This window comes from Ursus americanus, chromosome 21 (genome assembly GCF_024610735.1).
Source record: "Ursus americanus isolate L20-20 chromosome 21, mUrsAme1.1.p, whole genome shotgun sequence".
NCBI lineage: Eukaryota > Metazoa > Chordata > Mammalia > Carnivora > Ursidae > Ursus > Ursus americanus.
In genome coordinates, this window is record NC_142147.1 from 58,577,861 (window position 1) to 58,601,419 (window position 23,559).

The following is a 23,559-nucleotide window of genomic DNA, read 5'->3' on the forward strand; positions in this document are numbered from 1 at the left end:
TCATGTGCCTTCCCTTGGCCCCATCAGCTATGCCCAGCCGGAGGTCACAGGGACAGGGAGGAGGGGGGCAGTGGCCCCATCCTCCTGCAGGGTCGAAGTTTTCAGAGAAAGGCAATATGGCAGTGAGACAAGAAGGAGCTGGCAGTCCAGGCAGAGGGAATGGTGGGGGTGAAGGCCCAATGGTACGATATGGACCAATGCATTCGGGGAAGAGCAGGTTGTGCGATGTTTCTAGAATAGAGGAAGAAAGGGGGATCTGGGACCAAGCATGTGGTTGCGAAGGCGGGGGAGTCAGGAGGACATCTGTGGGCTTAGAGGACGAAAGCTGAAATCTACAGCTGAAATCTCAACTTGGCCGCTAGCTAACTGTGTGATCTTGTACCAGTTACTCAAGACCTTCCTTCTGCTGGGCCTCAGTTTCCTTGTGTGAAGTGCAGTTGTTGCAGTATGTCCTTGTGAGAGCAGATTGAAGCTGAAATGAGGCAATGGAAATGACCCATGTACTTGGAGACTGGCACATAACAAGAGCCTAAGAATGACCAGCAGCCCTGGGGAGCAGTACAGTGTCCCTCTCATACAGGTGGGGAAGCAGGGCCAGAAAAGTAAGATTGCCTAAGGCCCTGGAGGTGGCTAGTGGCAGAGTTGGGGCCCCACTGTGGACTCAAGCAGTTGTTTGCCTGCCCCCATCTCTTCCTGGAATCTGTCCAGTACTTGATGCTATTAAGTGTCCCTAGGTGCCCTGTGCACCCATCAAGAGTCCATTCAGTTCAAAGGTCAGTTCAGGCATGCTACTACCTCAGACACAACCCAGTCTCTATCTACCTTTTTTTTTTTTAAGATTGATTGATTGATTGATTGATTGATTTGACAGAGAGAGAGCCAGCGAGAGAGGGAACACAAACAGGGGGAGTGGGAGAGGAAGAAGCAGGCTCCCTGTGATCATGACCCGAGCTGAAGGCAGACGCTTAATGATTAAGCCACCCAGGGCACCCCTCTAGCTACCTTTTAACCACACTCTCCCAGGCCTCCCGAGGTCTTAGGGAGGCCAGGTGGGCGTGTCACCCACGCTCCCTCAGCAGTAGTTGTCTACTTAGGGCTCAAGGTAGAGTCTACTGTAGAAAATTGCACAGTTGTCAGCATCTGGCACTGATTCCCTCATTCAGCCAATATTTACTGAGCACCTGCAGAAAATACTCAGTAGGCCATCTAGGTCCAGGGGGAAGGCACTGAGAGCTGGAGCCTGCCCAGGAGGAGCGAGTACGCAGGCACTTGGCAAGGACAAACCCCTATGCCTGCTTACTTGCCCTCACTTTCACTCTTTCAGTTCAGTTCCACCTCAGGGTCTTCCTTCTGACACTTGGAGCTAAAATCTGCAGCCTTGAAGAATGGAGAGTTTGGGGAGAGGGAGGATCGAAACTTGTGATCCAGTTTTCGATGATGTGGGAGGACAGCCCTATGCCTTTTGTCACTCAGGACACCAAATGAGAAACTTCCCTTTGGAAATGGGGCCAAATGTCAGGAGTGGCTATGTCTCCCCTTATAGAGTGAGACCAGGACCCAGGCCAAGTGGGGGGAGCCCTGTGTGGAAAGAGTGGTGATGCTGTGGTTTGGATTGTTTCAGGATGGGACCCGGGAGCCAAGCTCTCAGAGGCAAGCTGCAAACAGAGTGATTTGGAAGAGTCAGAGCCATTAGACAGGACCACTGAAACCCTTCTGGGAGGTGTTTCCCTGGGACCCACCTTTGGTGATGCTTGTGAACCTGAGGGCAGCTCAGAGAGGCAGGCAGGACTCTCAGGGGGAATCTGGACAAAGTCTGTCCCCCAAGAGATGCATTTCAGGAAAACTTCGGAGCCTCGCAAGGATGTTCCCACTGACCAGCCCAGCTGTGTATCTGGTGCCTTGGGGAATAGTCCCAATGTGTGGCCAAATTTCACCTCACAGGAAAAGACACCAGAAGAGAAATTTGATCCAATGGATGGTGATAGGACAGAGTCTCCATGCATATACTCAGGGAAGAAGTCTTCCAAGTGTGGCGAATGTGGGAAAACATTCCAGAGTCCCTCAACCCTCGAGACACACCAGAAGAGCCATTCTCGGAAGACACCCTACACCTGTAGTGAGTGTGGGAAAGCCTTCAGCCGGAGCACTCACTTGGCCCAGCATCAAGTCATCCACACAGGGGCAAAGCCCCATGAGTGTAAAGAATGTGGGAAGGCCTTTAGCCGGGTCACCCACCTGACTCAGCATCAGAGGATCCACACTGGAGAAAAACCCTACAAGTGTGGGGAATGTGGCAAAATGTTCAGCCGCAGTACCCATCTCACTCAGCACCAGCGGGTGCACACGGGGGAGAGGCCCTATGAGTGTGATGAGTGTGGGAAGGCCTTCAGCCAGAGCACCCACCTGACTCAGCACCAGCGCATCCACACTGGGGAGAAGCCCTACAAGTGTGACGCTTGTGGGAGAGCCTTCAGTGACTGCTCAGCTCTGATCCGCCACCTGAGAATCCACTCTGGAGAGAAGCCATATCAGTGTAAGGTTTGTCCGAAGGCCTTTGCACAGAGCTCCTCCCTCATTGAGCACCAGAGGATCCACACAGGAGAGAAGCCGTATAAGTGCAGCGACTGTGGGAAGGCCTTTAGCCGCAGCTCAGCCCTCATGGTTCACCTGAGGATCCACATCACAGTACTGCAGTAACCAAAGAAAGCCCTTGGGACACAGAACAACTTACCCTCAGAGGCTCAACATCTAAGAGAAACCCTAAGTTTCAAAAGAATAAAGAGTACCCTAAAATGATAAGGTGCTTCAGGGCAGACTCTGGGGCTGTCTGGGAACAACTCTGTGTTTGGAGACCCAGATGGAGGTGCCTGATGAACACAAAGCTATTCAGGCCAGCTGGAGAAGCTTCCAGAAGGATCCTGCTTCCCTCCATACTCCACTCAGGCCCATCTCAGAGAGAGGACAGCTGAGCTGAGGACTTGGATTGGTCTTCAGAGCCAGGGCAACTGGGGTGAAGTTTCTGTCAGGACTCAGTGGTCCCAGCATTCTCTGGGCAGAAAGGTTCCACCTTCGTGTTCCCATGTAGCTGCTCTTCTTGCCTTTTCCTCTCCTGCTTAGCCCAGGAGGGATGCCATCCCATGCCCACCTCTGTGCCTTCACACCTCCTCTTTCACTCCACCTGTTCACGTCTAACTCCAAGGCCAGCCTGTGAAGTTGCCTCTTCTGTGAGGCCTTCTCCAGGCCCTCAGTCTCTCCCACATTCTCCTTAATCATGGGTTCAGCATGATGCTTGCCCAGCACCTGTTTCTCTTTGCCCTCTCCTTCTACATCCCACCAGTCATCAGCCCTGTTGGTTTTACCAAAAACTCACCTCTAATCCGTCTTCACCATTGTCACCTTCTGTGAGCCCTCATCACCTCTCATCTGGATACCAGCTGGGGTCTCCTCCCTTCATTCTCTCCCCTGACCTCCCCCAGTTTCATTCTCCACACCAGCCTCCAGGGAGCTCCTTTCACAATCCAAACCTGATTGTGTCACGCCGTAATGGAAAGCTCTCCAGTGCATCACCTTCTGTGGCAAAGCTTCCTGAATGGGTTACAAGTATGCCACGACATAAGTCTTGGCCCCAAACCACCTCTCCAGGTACCCTTGTATGTGCATGTGAATATTGTCATTTTTCTGTGTGTGCAGTGATGTGAAAATGGTTTCAAAGTACTGCCCTTTGGAATATATGTCAAACTCCTTCCCTGCAATTCATGATCATGTGTGACCTGGCCCCCAGCCTCATCTTGTACTGTAGTAGCCCCACCTTCCACAGACCAGCCATACGGAACTACTTGTGGTTCCTAAAGAAGCCATAATTTTTCCACCTATGTGCCTCTGTACCTGTGCCTGGAAACCTCCTCTCCTCTTGCCTACCAGATGTTTCACATATCCCTCCCTCACAAAGCCTCCCTTACTTCCTTGAGCAGACTTCAGCTTGCCTTCTCTGCTTCCAGAGCACCTCGTTAACTTCTCTGTAACTTCCTAACATGTATTTACTGCTTGCAGAGCTTGCCATCTGTTTCCCAAAGACACTGTGAGCTTCCAAGAGCAGGGGCCGTGCCTTATTCTCCATATCCATAGCACAGGATGCAACAGGCTCTGACCAGTGTCTGTTGAATGAATATACTGTGACTGGTGCCTTCCTGGAGGCAGTCACCATGCTCCACCCTGTGACCTGACATAGGTCTACATTACTGTCTCCCCAGCGCCCTGCAGGGCAAGAACAATCTGATTTTCCCAGAGCCTGAGCACTCAGACAAGGCTGGCATACAGTGGCCACAATAAAATGTTACCATGTTGAGTCTGCCCTTTCTGTCACCCCAGAATCCACCTGGACTCAGTGCTTGCCAGCCTGCTGTCAGTGCTCTCTGTGGCCTTCTCTCACAGTTCTGTATCCCTGGCCCTCTTTCAGGGTCCATGTCTGTAACTGGATGTCACAGCCTATGTTCTTAATCAGGGTGTCAGTCTTCCTCTCTTTCTGTGATGATCCCATCAGATGTTAACCGTTTGACCTGCCATACTGTTTTGTACTGCTCATTGTCACCATCTCTCCCTGTGTTTCTCCCTGTGTCTTGAATTCATTCCCTCTGTGTCACAAGTAAACAGAGTCACACAGACCTGAGGTTCAGAACAGCAGGTTGAGAGCCAGGGAAACAGAGATCTTGTGTCAGTATCTCTGAGAAAGTCCCAGATACACCTACACACACGAGACTGCCACTTATAGTGAGACCAAGGCTGAGAGACTCAAGAGAAAGTTGACAGACATAGGGAAAAGCTCAGAGATGAGAGATACACATTCCTAGTGAAATGATTGCACAGGCCTCCAACAAGCCTGCAGGCAGTGGAAAAGATATGGGCATAAAGTCAGGCTGCAGAGCCCCACTCCTCCCCAGGGCTGCTCTTGGGACCTCAGATAAGTGACTTCCCTGAACCTCAGTGACCTGCTCATCTGTAAAGCAGGAATAAGGTGACCTGCCTTGTGCAGCACCCAACCCAGAACCTGGCCACTGGCTTGTAGTACCAATCTCCACCTCTTTCTGCCCCCCACTTTCCTGGTCTTTGGCACTGAAGAGCTGAATCTCCACCCCTTGGTGCTTTGAGCATCTCCAGCACCCACTTTGTCATGACATATGTGTCTTCCCATGTTTGTCTAAAGGGGGAGGAAGTCAGGGGAAAAAAGGAATCTTTATTAAGGATCTACATGTGTTGTTCAGTCTGCCAGATAATCTATGTACATCATCTCACAACACTCTGAGGGCAGGATGACCATCCCCATTTTATAGAGGAGGGACGTGGCCAAGTTTACACTGCCAGGACTGGAGACACTGAGATTTGAAAGCCTATCCAAATATGTCAGTAATTTCAATAAGCGCCACTATATTCAACAAACAAAGTAAGAAGAAAATACTAACATTGGATTTCTTTCAAATCCAGACATATGTTCTTTAGAAGAAACACATCTAAAATGGGAAACTTGGGGCGCCTGGGTGGCACAGCGGTTAAGCGTCTGCCTTCGGCTCAGGGCGTGATCCCGGCGTTCTGGGATCGAGCCCCATATCGGGCTCCTCTGCTATGAGCCTGCTTCTTCCTCTCCCACTCTCCCTGCTTGTGTTCCCTCTCTCGCTGGCTGTCTCTATCTCTGTCAAATAAATAAAAATAAAATCTTAAAAAAAAATGGGAAACTTGAGGGTAGAGGAATAGAAAAGGATATATAAGGCAGACATGAATCTGAAGAACGACAACAGAGCTATATTAATTTCAACAAAATAGGTGTTGACACAAAAAAAGCATTTTAGCGTCATAGGATCACTATGTTTGTTTGTTCGTTTTTATAAAAAGAACAGTGCATTAGGAAGATGTGATAGTTTGGAACCAGACAGCTCATGACATCCTTATTAGGGAACAGAATCACAGGAACTGATAAGACTATACATGTAGTTGGAAATGCTACCACATTCTTTGTGATAATAGCAGAGAGAATATTTGAAGAAATAATTACTGGAAGCTTTCTCAATTTGGCAAAAGGTATCAATTTACAGGTTCAGAAATCTCAAACCAAAACAGCATAATCTCAAAGAAATCCATGCCTAGATACATCATAATCAAACTGCTGAAAACAAATTTTAAAATTTTGAAAACAGTCTGTGAAAAACTATGCGTCCTATAAAGATCAATGCAAAAAAGTATGGGTTTCTTGTCAGAAAAGTGAAAGCCAGAAGGCAGAGAAACAACATGTTTAAAGTGCTGGAAAAAAAACCGTGTCAATCCAAAATTCTATATTCAATGAAAATACACATCAAGAAGGGGAGCAAAATAAAAACATTTTCAAATGATGCAAAACTAACAGTCTTTGGCCAGCAGGCTAAAAGGGTTGTTTTGGTAGAAGGGAAGTGATAGCAGAAGGAAAACTGGAACTTTGGTAATGAAGAAAGAGTAACACATTGCAAATACTTAATCTTTAAGATATACATGAGTGTTTAAAAAAAAAAAAAGATATACATGACTGTTGAAAACAAAATTTATGGGGCACCTGGGTGGCTCAGTCGTTAAGCAGTCCTGGGATCGAGCCCCGCATCGGGCTCCCTGCTCAGCGGGAAGCCTGCTTCTCCCTCTCCCACCCACCCCTGCTTGTGTTCCCTCTCTCACTGTCTCTATCACATTAAATAAATAAATAAATAAATAAATAAATAAATAAATAAATAAATAAATAAATCTTTTAAAAAAAGAAAACATTTATAACATTGGTAGTTTTCAATGTATATCGATGTAGTACATATGACTACAACATAAAGAGGGGAGAGTATCAAAATTCATTCAGTGATATATTTGAGATTTGTATATTTTAATGCATATACATTATATCCCAAAGAAGAACCATTAGTGTACAAAATTTTTTTAAAAATTAGAGGGGAGGGTAAAGAGACCTATATAGTGATAAGGTTTCTACATTTCATAAGTGGTATAATATTAATTCTATGTAGACTGTGAAGAGTGAGGTATGCAGATTGTAATCCCTAGAGAAATGTCACACACACACACACACACACACACACACACACACACACACTACAAAGAGATCAACCCAGTACATGAATTAAAATGGAGCTCTAGGGGCACCTGAGTGGTTTAGTAAGCATCTGCCTTCAGCTCAAGTCATGATCCCAGGACTCCTGGGATTGAGCCCCACATTAGGCCCCCTGCTCAATGGGGAGCCTGCTTCTCCCTCTGCCACTTCCCCTGCCTGTGTTCTCTCACTCTCTCTCTCTCTCTCAAATAAATAAAATGTTTTAAAAAATAAAATAAGGGGCACCTGGGTGGCTCAGTCAGTTGAGCATCTGCTTTGGCTCAGGGCATGATCTCAGGGTCCTGGGATCAAGCCCCATGTCGGTCTCCCTGCTCAGTTGGTAGCCTGCTTCTCCCTCTCCCTCTGTTCCCCCCACTCCCGCTGGTGCTCCACTATCTCTCTCTGTGTGTGTCAATAAAATCTTTTTAAAATACATAAATAAAATGTAGCTCTAGAAAATATTTAAACCACCCCAAAAGAAGGCAGGTAAAGGGAAACAGAGCGATAACAGAAGGAACAAAGAAAACAAAAGAAAAAGATGGACCCAAATCCAAATATATCGGTAATTATATTACATGTAAATGATCTAAACACACCAATTAAAAGAGTTTTCCAGAATGAATTCTCTTTAAAAAATAAACCCACTTTAAATGTAATGATATAGGTAAGTTTAAAAGGGTGAAGGGGAGTAGGAGGTACAGGCTTCCAATTATGGAATAAATAAGTCACGGGAATAAAAGGCACAGCATAAGCAATATAGTCGATGACATTGTAGTAGTATTGTGTGGTGACAGATGGTAGCTATACTTGTGAGCATAGCATAATGTATAAACTTGTCAAATCACTGTTGTACACCTGAAACTAATGTAACGCATGTCAACTATACTCAAAAAAATTAATTGAAAAAAGGGTGGAGAAAGATATATAATACAAAAATTAATGAAAGAATGTTAGAGTGACTATATTAATACCATACCAAGTAGACTTCAGAAAAAGGAAAATTACCAGGGATAAAGAGGGACATTACATAATGACAAAGGTCAATCCACCAAGAAGGCATAACAATTCCAAATATGTATCTAACAACAAAGCCCTAAAATATAGGAAGCAAAAACTGATAGAACTGGGAGAAAATAGTAAATAAATTCATAATTATAATTGGAGATGTCTACACCCTCTTTCTAGAATCAACAAAATAAGCAGATAGGCAATCAGGATACAGAAAAACTAAACACCACCAATCAACTGGATATAATTGATGAAGTTGCCAGTATTTAAATATTGCCAATTATTTTTTATCCACAAAGAAGTAATTTCCTAATATTTAAACTAATACAAACTTGTTTTTAAGCCTAATAATGAGCTGTTACTGATGTTTACCCCCAAGAAATCAATGATCTTTGTTTCTTGAAGAAAGTGAAAAAGAACAAATTAATTCAGAAGTATAAGAGAATAATAATGATACTAGTAGAGATCCACAAAGTAGAAAAGAGACCATAGAAAAAAATGAACAAATCCAAAAGTTATTTAGTTCTTTGAAAAGATTAATACAACTGGTAAACCCCTAGCTAGACTGACAGAGGGGGAGTAGTGAGGGGGTGGGTAGAAGGGACACAATATCAAGCATGAAAGAGGTGACATTCCTACAGACCCTGGAAGCATTAAACAAATACAGGAACATTGTGAACAACTCTATACCAGTAAATCAGACCACTTAGATGAAATAGGCAAATTCCTTAAACAAAATGTATTAACTATTAGTTGATAATGCTAATACACACTTACTGGTATGCCTGTACCTTGAGGGCCAAGCTCTAAGTGGACTGGGCAATGAAATGGTCCAGGGGGGTACTGGGTCAGGCAAAGGGCCTTAGATATGAGGGGAAGTGGGAAAGAATAAAGAGTCCCACTCCTACAACAGTTTCAATCTCCAATGTGAGAGACCTAGGCTTTGGGGACAGACTCCAGCCCCAGCAGCTGGTGGCCACTCAGTCCAGAAAACAAAACTACAAAATGCAGCGTCTCTGCAGTGCCTCCCAGTGTGGGGACCCATTTAGTCAAGGTGGGGTTAGCTATGTCTGGGGAGCTACCTACCCAGACCTGTCGGGGACCAGGCAGAGCTGCCTGGGGAGTAGGAGGCAGCTTGAAGAAAACAAAAGGTAATCTTGAAAAATATGGCCCCAAGTAGCTAGTCCTTAGCCTCTATATTCTCAGGAGGATATAACCCAGAGCCCGTGTCCACCTTTAGGACACAAGATCCCAGCCCACTTCCTTCAGCCCTGGAAGTACAGCCCTCTGCACCAGGGCTGCCATTAGCCGAGGACACCTTTTAAAGTCTCTCTTCACATTTTTATTGATTTCCAGGAGGAATGAGGGGATAGTCCAGCACTTCCAGGGGGAGTCCAGCCTCTAGCTGCAGCATGAGGGGTCAGAGCCAGACTGGAGAAACTACTTGCCAAAGATACCATTAGCGGCCTGCGTCTGCAGCTGGGTCAACTTCCTAGACAAATTTGACAAAAGAGAAATGGTTGGGGAGGGAGGCATCGTGTGTCCTCCTCCCTCGCGAAATCAGGGCAGACCTCACTGAGACCCCTCAGGAAGGAAGTAGCTTGGTCAGCTGCCAGCCAAGACCCCTCCCATACCTAGGCCTCCCTCTAGGTGCTCTAGCTGACCAAACCACTCTCTGCTCCAGGGCCTTTGCATGTGTCCTTTCCCTACCTGCAACTTCCCTCATAACCCCAGCAGACTAGGCGCACTAGCCCATGTGCTGGGAGGAGGTGCAGGGAAGGGACCCTCCTGGTAGAGTAACAATCTGGGGAAAGGGCAAAAAGAGGAACCCAGCTCACAGAAACAGAGGAAAAAGTTCACCTGCCACCTGGAGCTCCACCGGGTCGCTGAGCTCAGACACGAAGGCTTTCGGCGACCACGAGCGGTAGCGGCAGCTGTAGTTGCCTGCGTGCTGGGGCCCCACATAGGTCAGTACAAGGTCTGCTGAGGGGTGGCTGGTCCAGAGAGTGGTTGAAGGCTCCTCTTCGTCTGCCCGCAGCAGCTCAAAGGTGACCTCGGGCACGACGTCGGGCACCTGGCACTCACAGCGCAGGACGGCATCGCGTCCGGGAGCCACCGCCCCACTCCACAGGGGCTGGAGCCGTGGCCTGGGAGGGGGTCCTGGGCAGAGCAGCCCGGTCTGTCAAGTGAGGTCCTCCCCTCAGGTAGCAGCTGCCCCAGCCCCCTCCGCCTTCCTGCCTCCCACTAAACCCAGGCCTGCTGGCTGCTCCATCCCTCGAGGGAGGATGCTACCCTTTGTCCTCACACAGCTTTCCTCCTTTTCCTGGGCCTGAGCGGACATGGCTCCTCCTCTTATCCTCTGCGTCACCCTCTTCCCCAAGACCTTGCAAGCTCCCTAGAGCCGGGCCTGCTCTGAGACTTCCTGGGGTCCCCAGCATTTGGCAGTCAGGGCCTCAGTACAGGTGAGGGAAAGGAAGAAATAGCCGAGGGAAACGGTGTTCCCGGCAGAGAGCGCAGGGGAGATAAGCCGAATGCCAGGTGTCCCCTAGACCATCGGCAGCCGAAATTCCATTGGTCTGAAGGGTCTGCTGTGCGGGCAGGACCAAGGCCCAGTACACTCCCTTCTGCACCATCATTGCTCACGGCTGGGGGCCCCCAGCCCGCTCACCATCTACGCGCAGCTCCAGGAGCGCGCTGGGCGCCGAGCCCTCGAAGGGTGGCGCCGTGTCCACGTAGACGCAGCTGTAGTTGGCGGAGTCCACCACCGAGACGTCCCGCAGCTCGAAGGTGGCCTCTGTCCCCGCGGGGCTCAGAACAGCGTGCACTCGGCGTTTGGCGTCCTCGCGCACCAGGGCGAAGCGCAGGCCGGCCCGGGGTGCCCGGCACCGCAGCTGCACCAGCGCGCCAGGCGCGGGGTGCAGAGTCGCGGGTTCGGCCGAGAGCTCCGGCGCCGGGAGCGTCTCTGCGGGGAGGACACGGGCTGATCCGGACACCGAAAGGAAGGCTTGGGCTTCACATGCTATCCACCCTCGCGCCTTCTGCCTGAAAGAGTCAGCGCGGCCCCCTCTGCTCCCCCCGCCCCAGGAGGCCCGCCGGTCCCCCTCCGCCTAAAACTACATCACCCTCCAGACCTCACCGATCCCTCACACACAGCCCTACACTATTCCTTATTAATTTGTTTGTCTATAAAAACAGACATGGAGAAGGGGTCGAGTTTTGTCAACAAGCCCAGGATTTGCGGTTGCAGGAGCACGCGTGCTCCACCGCGGGCGGGGGTCCTCTCCTGGGGTCTATGCTCCCGGTCCTTGGCAGGCCCTGCAGCCCCCAGCCTGGCTCCCTTCAACAAAGAGACCTCGGGGCGCCTACCCAGACCCAGGAGGCAAGAGGGGACCCCGGGCTAGGTGGCGGTGCCTGCATGGCCTGTGCCAGATTTGCCTGTTGACCCAGTTATTTTTATTGGAGCCTTGGGGTTGCTGAGCTCATTGTCCCATTCTCAGCTGGGAAAACTGACGCTGGGCGGATGAGTTGGGATTGGGCCCCAACCAGAGCCCTCCAGTTCTGGGGGACCCTTCCCTGGGTCCCTCCCTGAGCAGAGCGCTCTGGCCCTCCCACCCCCATGCCCATGTCCCGGCCTGTGGCTGCCAGGCTTACCGTCGCTCAGCAGCAGCTCAACAGGTGCACTGTCAGAGGACCAGGTTTGCTCGCCATGCAGCCGATAGCGGCAGGTGTAGAGACCGCCGTTCCCTAGAGCCACAGCGTTCAGGTCAAAGAAGATGCGGTCTGGGCTGGTGGAGCTTCTGGGTACCAGCAGCTCCTTCTCGCCCTGCTGTAGCTGGAATTCCACGCCGCTCAGGGGCGCCACGCAGGTGAGGGTCGCGCCGGCGCCCGGGCGCAGGACAGCTGCAGACTCTCTCTGGAAACTCAGCGTGGGTGGCAACGGTGCTTCTGCAAGGCAGGAGGGCTGCTGGGGCTAGGGTCTCAGATGCCGCCGTTGTTTGACTGTTCCTGAGAAAGCTATGGTCAGACCTCTAGACTTCCGCCCTCTCTGTGGCAGCCCCAGGAACACCCTTCTTTGTGGCCCATTCCCATGGCGCCTCAGTGTCAGTATTCAGGTCAGGTGTGATCCACCCAGCCTTGTGACCGCTGTTTCCCAGACCCAGTCCTGGGCAAGGGTATTCAGGATTGGGGATCAAGGTAAACGCACCTCTGTCCTCCAGGAGACTCCTACCCCAGGAAGCCCTCTAGGATGGCCCACACACTCACCCAGCTCCTCGACTGTCACAGTAGCACTGGGCTCCGAGGGCACACCTGCTTCATGGGTCCGGTAGCTGCAGCTGTAATTGCCAGGCTGATGGACTGGGAAGGTGGCCTCTGCGTGTTCAGGGGCCTCAGCCACTTCCAAAAATTGATCATCACCTTCCCGCCTCAGCAGGAAGGTCACGCCATGAAACCCTCCATGGCACAGCAGCTTTGTCTTCAGACCCGGCGTGATCCAGGACACGGGCTCAGTTGAGAGCAAAGGTGGGGGTAGGGATACTGCAGGTGGAACAGGGTTGATGGGTGGTTCTGAATGCCTTGGGAGACATGCAAGGCCCAGCCAGACCTGGACTTCCACACTCATGAAAGTGGGAGGGAGGGCCACCTGGGTGGCTCACTGGGTTGAGCTTCTGACTCTTGATTTCAGCTCAGGTCATGATCTGGGCGGCGGGGCGGTGGGGGGGGTGCTTCACGCTCAGTGGGGAGTCTGCTTAAGGATTCTCTCTCTCGGGGCGTCTGGGTGGCACAGCGGTTAAGCGTCTGCCTTCGGCTCAGGGCATGATCACGGCATTATGGGATCGAGCCCCACATCAGGCTCCTCTGCTATGAGCCTGCTTCTTCCTCTCCCACTCCCCCTGCTTGTGTTCCCTCTCTCGCTGGCTGTCTCTATCTCTGTCGAATAAATAAATAAAATCTTTAAAAAAAAAAAAAGGATTCTCTCTCTCCCTCTCCCTCTCCCTCTGCTCCTCCCCCATATGTTCGCTCTTTCTAAAGTAAATAAATCGAAAGAAAGGGAGGGAGGGAGGGGGGGAGGAAGGAAGGAAGGAAGGAAGGAAGGAAGGAAGGAAGGAAGGAATAAAATAAATATGAGGGAGCCAGGAAGATGGAAGACATTGATAGAGGAAAGGGAGGCAGGGACAGGAGGAGACAGGGGCATTAAACAAGAAGAAGATACGTTAAAGGAAATGTGCTGAGCTTTTCCCAAGCACTTTCTGGGGATTCAGTCATTTATATATTTCTCACAACCTTCTGGGATCAGTGCAAACATCGTCCTCATTTTACAGATGAAGAAACAGGATCGGAGATGTCAGATGACTTGCCAAAGGCCACCTAGCTGTTCAAAGACACCCCCCCCCCAGCCACCCGCACCCCCAGGTCAGAAAAGCAGGACCAGGAGAGTGAGGAGTGGAGGAAGGGAGGCCTCCCCAGCAGCCCTCTCCCCACTGTCTCGTGGCTCTGTTAAAGCCCCTGCTCACCTGCTCCAGTCACCTCCATGAGGTTGCTCAACTGGGTCCATCCTCTGTTCATGCCAGAGCGGCAGCGGTAGAGGCCCCGGGTGTCACTCGTCACTGCTCCTAGCAGGAACCGGTGCTCCATGGCGGGTACGTTAAGGTGCACAAGTTCCTGGGTTACCCCATCCTTGAACAGCTCAAAATCAGGGGTCTCCAGGCGGGCCTGGCACGTCAGCGTCAAGTTGGCCCAGGGCTCCAGCAGCGATTCAGCCTCTGCCCACAGGTTTGGCCGGGTCTCGAATGCTGCGTGGTGGGTGGAGGTCAGTGCTGGGCCCCAGGACAGGGGCCCTCCTCTGCAGGTGCCCACTTTCCCCCAAGACCCCACCCGGACTCACCTATGGCCGCCTCAGTCGCTGGGCCCAGTGAGAGACCTGTAGAGACCACACGTGTGAGGCCCCCATTCCTATCCCTCCTCCTCCCTCCCTCCCCAAGGGACCCCGGCCCCAGCATCCTCACCCCAGAGCATCAGGAAGGCCCCAAGTGTGGACATGATGTTCAGCCTCGCTCCAGCCAGTGAATGTCTGGGGTGATAAAGCCCAAGCCAGGGCGAGGGCGGCAAGGGGGCAGCAAGGGGCATTGACCTCTTCCCTATTATTTGTCCTTCCCAGAAGGGGGGGCCTGCAGGGGGTGGGGACAAAGGGCAAAACTCCAAGGCCTTTGGGAGCCTCATCAATAACCATAATCAATAATTATGCATAATTAATACACTAAGCAATAAATAATAAAAACGATAATTTAAAAAATACTAAAATAGCAAACTATAACAAATAACATTAGCAAGTGAAATGACTTAAAATACAAGAAATACAATTTTAAAATAAAAATTAAATTAAATTAATGTAATAAATACTAACTGATCAAGGAAATTTTCCACTTTTAATGTTTGTGGGCCCTGCTCCAGGGCTCCCAGGGAAGCTACACTTTAACATTTACTAACGTCAAAATGACCGCACAAAACCTTAAAGCATGGGCTCTGTTTCTGCCCTGAGCACACATTGTATGTCTGCTTCATTAAAACAACAACAAAACAAAAAGGAGCATTCCAAACGTAAAGATAAGAGAAACAAAAAATCCTCCCTGGGCCCCATAAGATTAAATTCATACAGACTTGCTCATACTAAAACAGTAAGATAAAGTCTGAAACTTGCTGGAATGTCCTTCATTAGGATGATTTGTAACTCATTTTTTTAAAAGATTGTATTTTTTTATTTATTTAAGAGAACACCTGGGAATCATCTAGAACTCAGCACACCGTACGAGCCTGGGCCTCTGTGTCGCTCCGGCTCCTGAGCACCTCACAGGTGTGTCTGGTGATGTCCTGCTCTCTGGACCTCCTCAATTTGAGTTGACAATCTTGACTTGTATTTGAAGTGTTAAAGGTTACCGTTAATGTCCTCTAGGTGGGAACAACCTGGGAGCGGGGAAGTTGATGGGTTGATTGTTTTAATTTGGCATTATGCTAATGGATGTTATTAATATAGAAGGCTTGAGTAAATTTTCTGGTTAGAAATATGGGAGACTGAATAACTCAGCTCCAAAGAGAAAGGACACTTGCCCCTTCGAGTTAAATGGTGCTTTCAGGTGAATGAAAGCCTAGCAGAAGTGTCTGAGGATATTCCCCAGACATGTAGCTGTCCCACTGGAATGTCCCATCTCGTAAGGCAATTAATGATTGGCTCATCCAGGGTGCACAGTAAGGATTGATCACGCGGTGCTCCAAGCCCCTCCATGGTCCTAGACCTTACAAGGAGAAACGGAGGCACAGAGAGCCTATCACGGCCGTGCAGAAGTAACACTGACAAGCAGCTCCCTCTCGATCCACCACTCTTAATATCCTTAGATCTTATTGAAACCTTATTCTAAAAATAAAACCAAAACTAAAAGGAATGGCAAACTGTGCTTCAAAAGCCAGAAAAACACCCAGAAAGCCAACAACCACCCAGGAAACTCAGGCAGACTCTCTGTACATACATTCAGAGCCTCTACTTGCAAGTGCTCACCGCAGTGGGAAAAGGTAAGGATAACCTGAGTCTCAGGTGGCCCCAATGGGGTTCTTTTGACATGTCTCAATTCGTTTTTGTGTGTGCACAATTACAGAAAGCCAACTGTAAGACTAACCAGAAATTAGGAAGCCATTTGGTTACGTCAGTGAAGTCCTCAACTTTTGGGGAAGAACCAACGATCCCAGAGGTGCTCTGGGCTTCATTTGGTTTGTTCGTTGCTAGAGCGTTTGGTATCTTTGCACACAACGGGCCATGTACTAACTGGAAATGGAAGATAACTGATAAATGGATCCATAAATTATAATGCTATCTTACCATCGGATTTGTTTTCATAAAAGGGGTATATTGGAAATTGCGCCTTTAATGTCCTCTGCACAGATAATTGTGAAACAAAGGCTAAATTTTGTTTGCACCTTGTTTGTGTACATGTATCTGTGTGTGTTATAAATGGGAAGTATTTTCTCTATGGTATGGTATGGATGGTATTGCTGAATCAAATTTGTAGAGGAGCTCTATTTCATTGGTTTAAAGGCGAGTGCTTATAAAAATTGGGCATTCTAAAACTCAGAAGGATAAAAAGTAACCCAAATGTTTTTCAAGTTCCCATGATCTGGGATAAAATTTCCTACATTCAGACTTTTACGTTACTCCATAATAAAGATGCATCATAGGAAGGGACTGGATTGAAAGAGGTACAGATGAACAAAAATTTAAGACACCTGACCCCCTTCCCAATGGTCAGAATAATGAGGAAAAGGAGGAGGAAGACAGGCAGACACTAGAAATCCTCAATCCACACCCCCTCCTCCAAGAATAAGCACCAGGACAAATCCCCAACCCACTGCCTGCTCTTCTTCCAGAGGGCTACAAAGCACCCAGAGGAAAAGACAGGAGACAGAGAATTTTTTTTAAGATTTTTATTTTTATTTTTAAGTAATCTGTATACCCAATGTGGGGCTTGAACTCACAACCCTGAGATCAAGAGTTGCATGGGATTCCTGAGTGGCTCAGTCAGTTAAGTGTCTGCCTTCAGCTCAGGTCATGATCCTGGGGTCCTGGGATCGAGCCCCACATCGGGCTCCCGGCTCAGTGGGGAGCCTGCTTCTCCCTCTCCCTCTGCCCCTCCCCCCATTCCTGGTCTCTCTCTCTCTCTCTCTCTCTCTCTCAAATAAATAAATAGAATCCTTAAAACTGGGTACTTACAACATCCAACCTTGTGAGCTGAGGAAGCCCTGTGGACACAGGCAGGCTGCGGTCCTGACTGAGAGGCCTGGGCCGAGTGTCCTCCACTCAAGTGAGACTTCCAACTGATATCCCTGTAAGGCCATATTTATAGGGCAGAGAAGAGGGTTTGAAATTAAACATCATTTGCCTGCGTGCAGTTTGGAGTGAACTGCATTTCCGTGGTATCATGTTTCTGTATTTTCAAGGAGCCTGGGCTCTGTGTGTCTGCCTTCCCTCCCAGATTCCATTCTGGGGGGCCAGGCCTGCCTGGAGCAGGAGGAAGCGTGAGACAAGATTTGTAGCTCTTGGCACCCAAACCAGAAGGGCCAGTTCTGACCTGGAGGTCAGATAATATACTTCAAGCAACCAGGCTCCCAGGGTTATTCACACAGCACGAGTCTCACAAACAACATTCCTTAGCCGGCCTGTGTGTATGCAGGGCCACGTGGTTGGTTATGTGGGACAGATCACAGAAACATCCATAAATACAGAACATGTATGTGACATCTACGTTTGCTCAATACACACGCTCCATCTTTCCTCATAAATAATCATACATTTCCTTACTCTTTTGTCAAGATGTATGTGAAGGATTCTTTGGATTTTTCCGTTCTCTCTGTTCAAGTCTATTCCAAGTTTGCATTGGTTCCTTCAAACTGTACTTATTGGAATTCTTTTACCATCCATGTATCTGTGTTATAAATGTTTTTCCAAGTGCAAAACCAGATGATCTAAGCCAGGCACACGTACTGTGTTTGCTCATCAATTGGACTTTAATAGAGAACATATATCACTTTTAAGCTTCCCACCATTTACGTACCATAAGTTCCCCCCAAATGATGCCAGCAGGCCATGTCCAGGGACCCAGAGGTGGTCCCACAGGACCAGATAAGAAGGTCCTTGGCTTCATGTAGGTTGGAAATCAAATGTGAGCCAGCAAGAAGTGAGAGCAGAATTTATTGAAGATATAGAGATAGCAGTTAGAGACGGAGTGTCTGGGAGACTCAGAAAGGGAAAGAGTATGAGTCTCCTCGTTGTTTGGGGTCTGGGGGCTTTTACTGAGGATGAAGATCTAGGGTATGTGTCCCCCAGGCATCCAGGAACTGACTAGAATAAAGATGAAGGCCCAGGTGTTATTCCTTGGAGTCAGGGGGTCTTGGCGTGGAGACGTCTAGCCCCGTTGGCCTGGATACACATATGATGGCTTCATCCCGTCATTCTCACCTGGTCCTTCCTTAGGTATTATCTATTCTAGAGAAATCATTAACTACTTGTCCCCTACAAGGAAGACATACCCTATTTGCATTCTGAGGTGTGTGTAAAGTGAGGGTGCAGGTCCTAGCAAGAATAGAAGCAGGAAAAGGGGCAAAAAGTAGGTTTTCATGGGGTTCTTCAGTTTCCCTATCTCACAACGAGGAACTGTTGGTAAAAACGAATGAAAGTGAATGAATGAATGAATGAATGAATGAATGAATGAATGAATATATACGTATATTCATTCATTTTCATTTGATATAGATAGATGATTGATTGATAGATAGATAGATAGATAGATAGATAGATAGATAGATAGATATAGATATCTAGCAACTAGGGATTTGATGTTTCATGGACCCAAGGCAGACAAGTCAGTCACACCCTGGTTTCAAGGGACATACAAACGTAAGGTTGATCACCAATACTTTCTAAGGAAAAAATTATTGCTCAAAAGGAGGAAATGATAAAGGAAATTTTCAACATTTAACATTTGTGGGCCCTGCTCCAGGGCTCCCAGGGAAGCTACACTTTAATATTTTACCAAGATCAAGATGACTCCACATAACCTCAAAGCATGGGCTCTGTCTCTGCCCCAAGCACATGTGTGTGCTTGTTGTATGTCTACTTGTTAAAATAGCAAACAAGCAAACAAGAAACAAAAAAGGAACGTTCTAAGCATAAAGATAAGAAAAACAGAAAAACTCTGGTTCCCGTAAGATTGAAGTCATACGACCTTCACATACTAAAAAGATAAAGTCTATAACTTTCTGGAATATCCTTCATCATGATGATTTGTAACTCTTTAAAAACATATATAACCATGGGGAGCCTGGGTGGCTTAGTCAGTCGTTAAGCATCTGCCTTTGGCTCGGGGCGTGATCCCAGGGTCCTGGGATCGAGCCCCGCATCGGACTCCCTGCTCAGTGGGAAGCCTGCTTCTTCCTCTCCCACTCCCCCTGCTTGTGTTCCCTCTCCTGCTGGCTGTCTCTCTGTCAGATAAATAAAATCTTTAAAAATAAAGAATAAAATAAAAAAAAACATATATAACCATATACCAAATGTCCCTTCCCCAGAGCATTCTCCTCTTTGTGCAGACTGCATCATGGGCAACTATCCTCACTTGGGCTCAAATAAAACTCGTTTCCTTTCACTTTAAAATGTTTTAAAAGGTTTGTTCATTTTGTGTCGACATAACAAATAAATGCAAATAAATAAAATGAAAAATAAAATAAATAGGATAGGCTAAATGAATATTAATATTTATAAATAATTAGTTAATAAAACAATAAGTGAAAAATAAAATAAAAATAAATAATACAAAGTGTGAGGCACCTGTAACTGTCTTGTTCTTAGTGCTCCGCTGCTTGGACTTGGCAGCAGATGGGGTAACTATCACTCCTGGGTTGGATGTGAAGGAGATGAGGCCAGGCAGGGGCCTGTCCTCCCACTGACTTCCTGTCTGCATGTCTGTCATCTCTAAACACCTGAAGACTGCAGGACCCTTTTCCCTGTGGGGATGCTGAGCTCTGCCCTGCAGGGCCCAGGCCCACCTGGAAGCCCAGCATGGCCCCTCCCCATCATAGCCCACCCCAGGTACGAGGGCCCAGGTGGAATCTGCCTGGGTCTGGATATTCTAGAGTTGACATTATTTGGTCCTCCTGGAGGTGCATCCTGGCTCTTACGAGGAGCTATTAGCTGGTTCTCCATCACTGATTAATTCCACACTGTGTGACCCACCCTGGATTTGTTGATCTCAGGGGGCAGCACGCCCAGAAACTGCTCCAGCACCAGGAGCCCCAGCATCTGCTCTTTGGGGCATGCCTCCGGCCACAGCCACTGGCGGCACAGCTCTCGGAGTCCGGCCAGGGCCTCATGGGGCCCCTCTTCCTCCTCATAGCAGAACCCCCAGAAGCGCTGGCTAGGGGTCTCAGAGCTGGGCTCACCCACCACTGCAGATGGTGTGCTCTGAAGGACCCCAGGGGCCAGAGCTGATGCCTTGCTCCTGTGGGCAGCCATCATTCCCCTTCCCAGGCAGGGCAGCCACATGTGACAGGGCACTTCCTCTGGACCTGGAGACACAAAGGTGAGCCTGTGAGCACAGCCAGGCCATGAAGGCCCCTCCTGAGGGCCCTCTGGGAATAAGTGGGGTCTGCGGGCCTGGGTGCTTGTGTCTATCAGTGAGTCAGGAAGCAAGTGTCCCCACCTGTGTGTCGATGTGCTTGAGAGATACACGGAGGTGCCCAGTCTGTGGTCTTCTGTACCATCCCCTCCCCCATCCCTGCTTTTCTCAGGGGCCTCCACCCCGGCTTCTTCAACTTCTTGGCTCATTCATCCCCCACATAGAACGCCCAAGTCTGCAAACTGGACAGCCAGATTTGGCTAGCAGACAGATCTTGCTTGACTACCCCCTTCCAACATGCTTTTTTAAAAATTTAAATGAGCTTCCAATGTTCAAAAGTAATCAGATGCTGGTGGGAATGTAAAACGGTGTGGCCTATGTGGAAAACACGCTGGCAGTCCCTTAAATGGTTAACAGGGTTCCTCCTTAAATGATTAAACGGAGTTCCCATGTGACCCAGCAATAAATGAAAATGTGTCCAGGCAGCTTTTTTGCACACACATGTGCCACGGTAAGGCAGCGGTAAGGCAGCGATTCGAAGAATGACGCACCGACCAGTTAGCTGTGAAAAAAACCAGGGAGCAGGGGACCAACCGCTCCACGGAATGCAATCGTCCGGAGCAGCTAGAGCCTCACATTTTTATTGGCAATAAACAAAGACAATCAAGGGTAATCAAAGGAAGACTTAAAGCCTACAGTACATCAAGGTTGAGCAAACAAAGCAAAGCATATTCTTATCTATGTTGGTACCGACCCTGTGGGTTATCAGCAGGAAAAATCAGGTATCTGGGTGGGCGGCTTTCTGCCCCAGCTAGCTTAGGGTTCCCAGCTGCTCATACTGCGAAGTCTGTGCCATATCCCCCGGGGCTCGCAAACTGGTTTTTCTACTATATCTTTAGCATAAGCTCTCGGCAGGTGGCCACTGCACAAATGAAAACAAAGAGCTATACGACCTCCCTTGGGGTATCCTTTTTCCATTTTTTCCCTCCTTAATCTTGTATTTTCAAATTTTTCAAAAATGGAGATCTGTGCCGGTACTGGCCGTGAGGAAACTGTTGCTAAGAAGAATTTGAGCTTTTCCCCATTTCTTTTTCTCTCTTCCTCTTTCTTTCCCCTGGTCAAAGTTTTAAACATATCAAGGAGTTGAGAAGCGCAAAAAAAAAAAAAAAAGTATCCATGCAGAAGTTTGCACATGAATGTCATACAAGTATTACTATAATATATAATACATATATGTATACGTACATATGTATAATATATAATTACTATAATAGCCAAAAAGTGATAATAGGCCAATGTCCATCAACTGATGAATGGATAAACAAAGTGTGGTGGATACCTACAATCAAACACTATTCTGCCATAAAAAGGAATGAAACACAGATACAGCCTATAAGATACATAAACCTTGAAAACACTATGCTAAATGAAAGAATCAAGACACAAAAGACTTCACATTATATGATTCTATTTCTCTCAAATGTCCAGGAGAGGCAAATCTGTAAGAAACATAAAGTAGATTAATGGCTGCCAGGAGCTGGGGAAGAAGGAATGGGGAGTTTGATGAATGGGTATGGAGTTTCTTTTAGGGTGATGAAAATGTTCTGGAATTAGACTAGTGATGGTTGCACAAAATGTGAATATATGAAAAAAACAGCGACTGTACACATTAAAAGGGTTAATAAAAAAAAGTCAACGGCTAATTTCAAAAGGTTACTTATTATATGATTACATGTATATAACATTGTTGAAATGACAAAATTGTAGAAATAGAAAACAGAAAACCAAAGGTTGAGGAGGAGGTGGAGGCAGGAGGGAAGCAGGTGTGGCTAAAAGGGCAAGAGGAGGCATCAGAGGCGGTGGAAATATTCAGGATCTTGATCCATTTGAATAGATGGTTATCATACTACAGTTTTGCAAAATGCTACCACTGGACAAAACTGGGTAAAGGGTACATGGGACCTATTTGTATTATTTCTTACAGATGTGAATTTATACTTCTCTCAACAGTTTTTTTTTTTTTTTTTTTTTACAAGTCATCAGAATTCAATAAAAACCTTTGTTTCTTCAAAGACCAGAAGACCTGCCTTCAGGATTCCCATGTTTCTAAGGATGGAGCCTGGCAGGGGTATCCCTCCAGCCAAGACCTATGCTTCGGAGCTGCCCAGTCCTCTGTCCCCTCTAGCTGGGCCTCCCTGCCTGGGAGTCGGCCCATCTTGGGATAGTATCCAAATCCCTGAGGGTCGTTCCCGATTGCCTTCACTGCTCCAGCCTCCCCACCGTCTTCACACCGACCTTGTGTGCCCTTTTTCTGCCTGAAAGCCTCGTCCTCCACGTTTTCCCCTAGAATGCCTACTCACCATGGTTTGTGGTCACCCGCTCTCCGCCCCAGTCAGGCCCCATCTCCCACGCCAACAACTGGCTCTCATCTCTTTGTGTCTCTCCCCAGCCCCCAAGGCCTGGGCTCTCCCCTATTGGGGGCTGGATGAAAAAAAATACTGAGTGTTAGAAGGGGAGGGACACTGCTCAGGAGATGCCCAATGGGGGTTTTGGTCTCAGGAAGCGCTGGGCTTGGAGCACACCTGGCAAGTGAGAGCGGAGGCTGGATGCTCGCGCGGGGAAGGCACGTGCAAAGGATTGGAAGCGCGAACCGGCCTGGCGAGCCCTGAAGCAGCGCGGTGAGGAAATCCGCGTGAACGAAGAATGAACGGAGGAAGGAATGGTGGCGCATCCCAGGGAACGGATGGATGGATGGATGGATGGATGGATGGATGGATGGATGGATGGATGGATGGGCAAACGAATCGGAGCAGATGACCGTGCAGCTCAGGGCGCCGAGCGCGGAACCAGAAAGCGGGGGGATGAATGAACACGTGAAGGAATGAACGAGCAGGAGGAAGGGATGCTACAGAAGTAAATGACCGAGGAGGCTCACGGAACCGAAGAGCGGGCAGTGAAACACAGGGTGCGGGCGGACGAGCCACGGGCGACTCGGGGCGGCGGCGCGCGCCCACCGACTCTCGCTTCCGCCCCGACCCTGGTCGGCAGAGCCACTTCCGGGGCCCTCTGGGCGGCGCGAAGGCCTCGCTCTCGGTGGTCCGAGAGAGCGCCCGGCCCCGCCCTGCCCTACCTGCGCGGCGCTGCGGTGGGGGGAGCCGCGGGCCCGGGTCGGAGCCGCTGGTCTCGCTCAGCGCCCTCGGCAAGCCCGGGCGTCCACGTGGTGCGGCCGGGCTAGGACAGCGCCCCGGTCAGCACCCAGCTCAAGCCGCGGGAACTGGGTGGGGGTGAGGG

The 23,559-nt window shown here is 48.8% G+C and overlaps 2 protein-coding genes across 8 annotated transcripts in view; one reads left to right on the forward strand and one right to left on the reverse strand.

Moving 5' to 3' along the window:
• The window catches only part of ZSCAN22 (zinc finger and SCAN domain containing 22), a 40,394-nt gene that overhangs the window by 5,334 nt on the left and 11,501 nt on the right, over positions 1–23,559 (forward strand). For 4 of the 7 annotated variants that reach the window (XM_045773129.2, XM_045773140.2, XM_045773149.2 and 1 more), the window contains exon 4: positions 1,622–9,280. The exons of 2 other annotated variants lie outside the window; for them this stretch is intronic. In XM_045773129.2, the coding sequence (XP_045629085.1) occupies positions 1,622–2,697 (1,076 nt within the window). In that variant the 3' untranslated portion in view covers positions 2,698–9,280. Of the gene's footprint in view, positions 1–1,621; positions 9,281–14,883; positions 23,516–23,559 lie in introns of those variants that run through there. One more of the 7 variants, XR_015720797.1, reaches the window with a different exon arrangement.
• On the reverse strand, positions 9,436–14,242 carry A1BG (alpha-1-B glycoprotein). Its single transcript, XM_045773012.2, has 8 exons — positions 14,122–14,242; positions 14,001–14,036; positions 13,630–13,908; positions 12,380–12,652; positions 11,768–12,061; positions 10,785–11,078; positions 9,977–10,276; positions 9,436–9,608 (listed from the first exon to the last, which is right to left on the reverse strand). The coding sequence occupies exons 1-8, from the start codon at positions 14,240–14,242 to the stop codon at positions 9,601–9,603; spliced, it is 1,605 nt and encodes a 534-aa protein (XP_045628968.1). The 3' UTR covers positions 9,436–9,600.

Coding starts and splice junctions, on each gene's coding strand:
- A1BG (XM_045773012.2), bottom strand. CDS start 14,242: ATGCCCCTTGCTGCCCCCTTGCCGCCCTCGCCCTGGCTTGGGCTTTAT. Junction 12,653..13,629: donor CATGGAGGTGACTGGAGCAG/GTGAGCAGGGGC, acceptor TTCCACCTGCAG/TATCCCTACCCCCACCTTTG. Junction 11,079..11,767: donor TGAGCTGCTGCTGAGCGACG/GTAAGCCTGGCA, acceptor TCCTCCCCGCAG/AGACGCTCCCGGCGCCGGAG.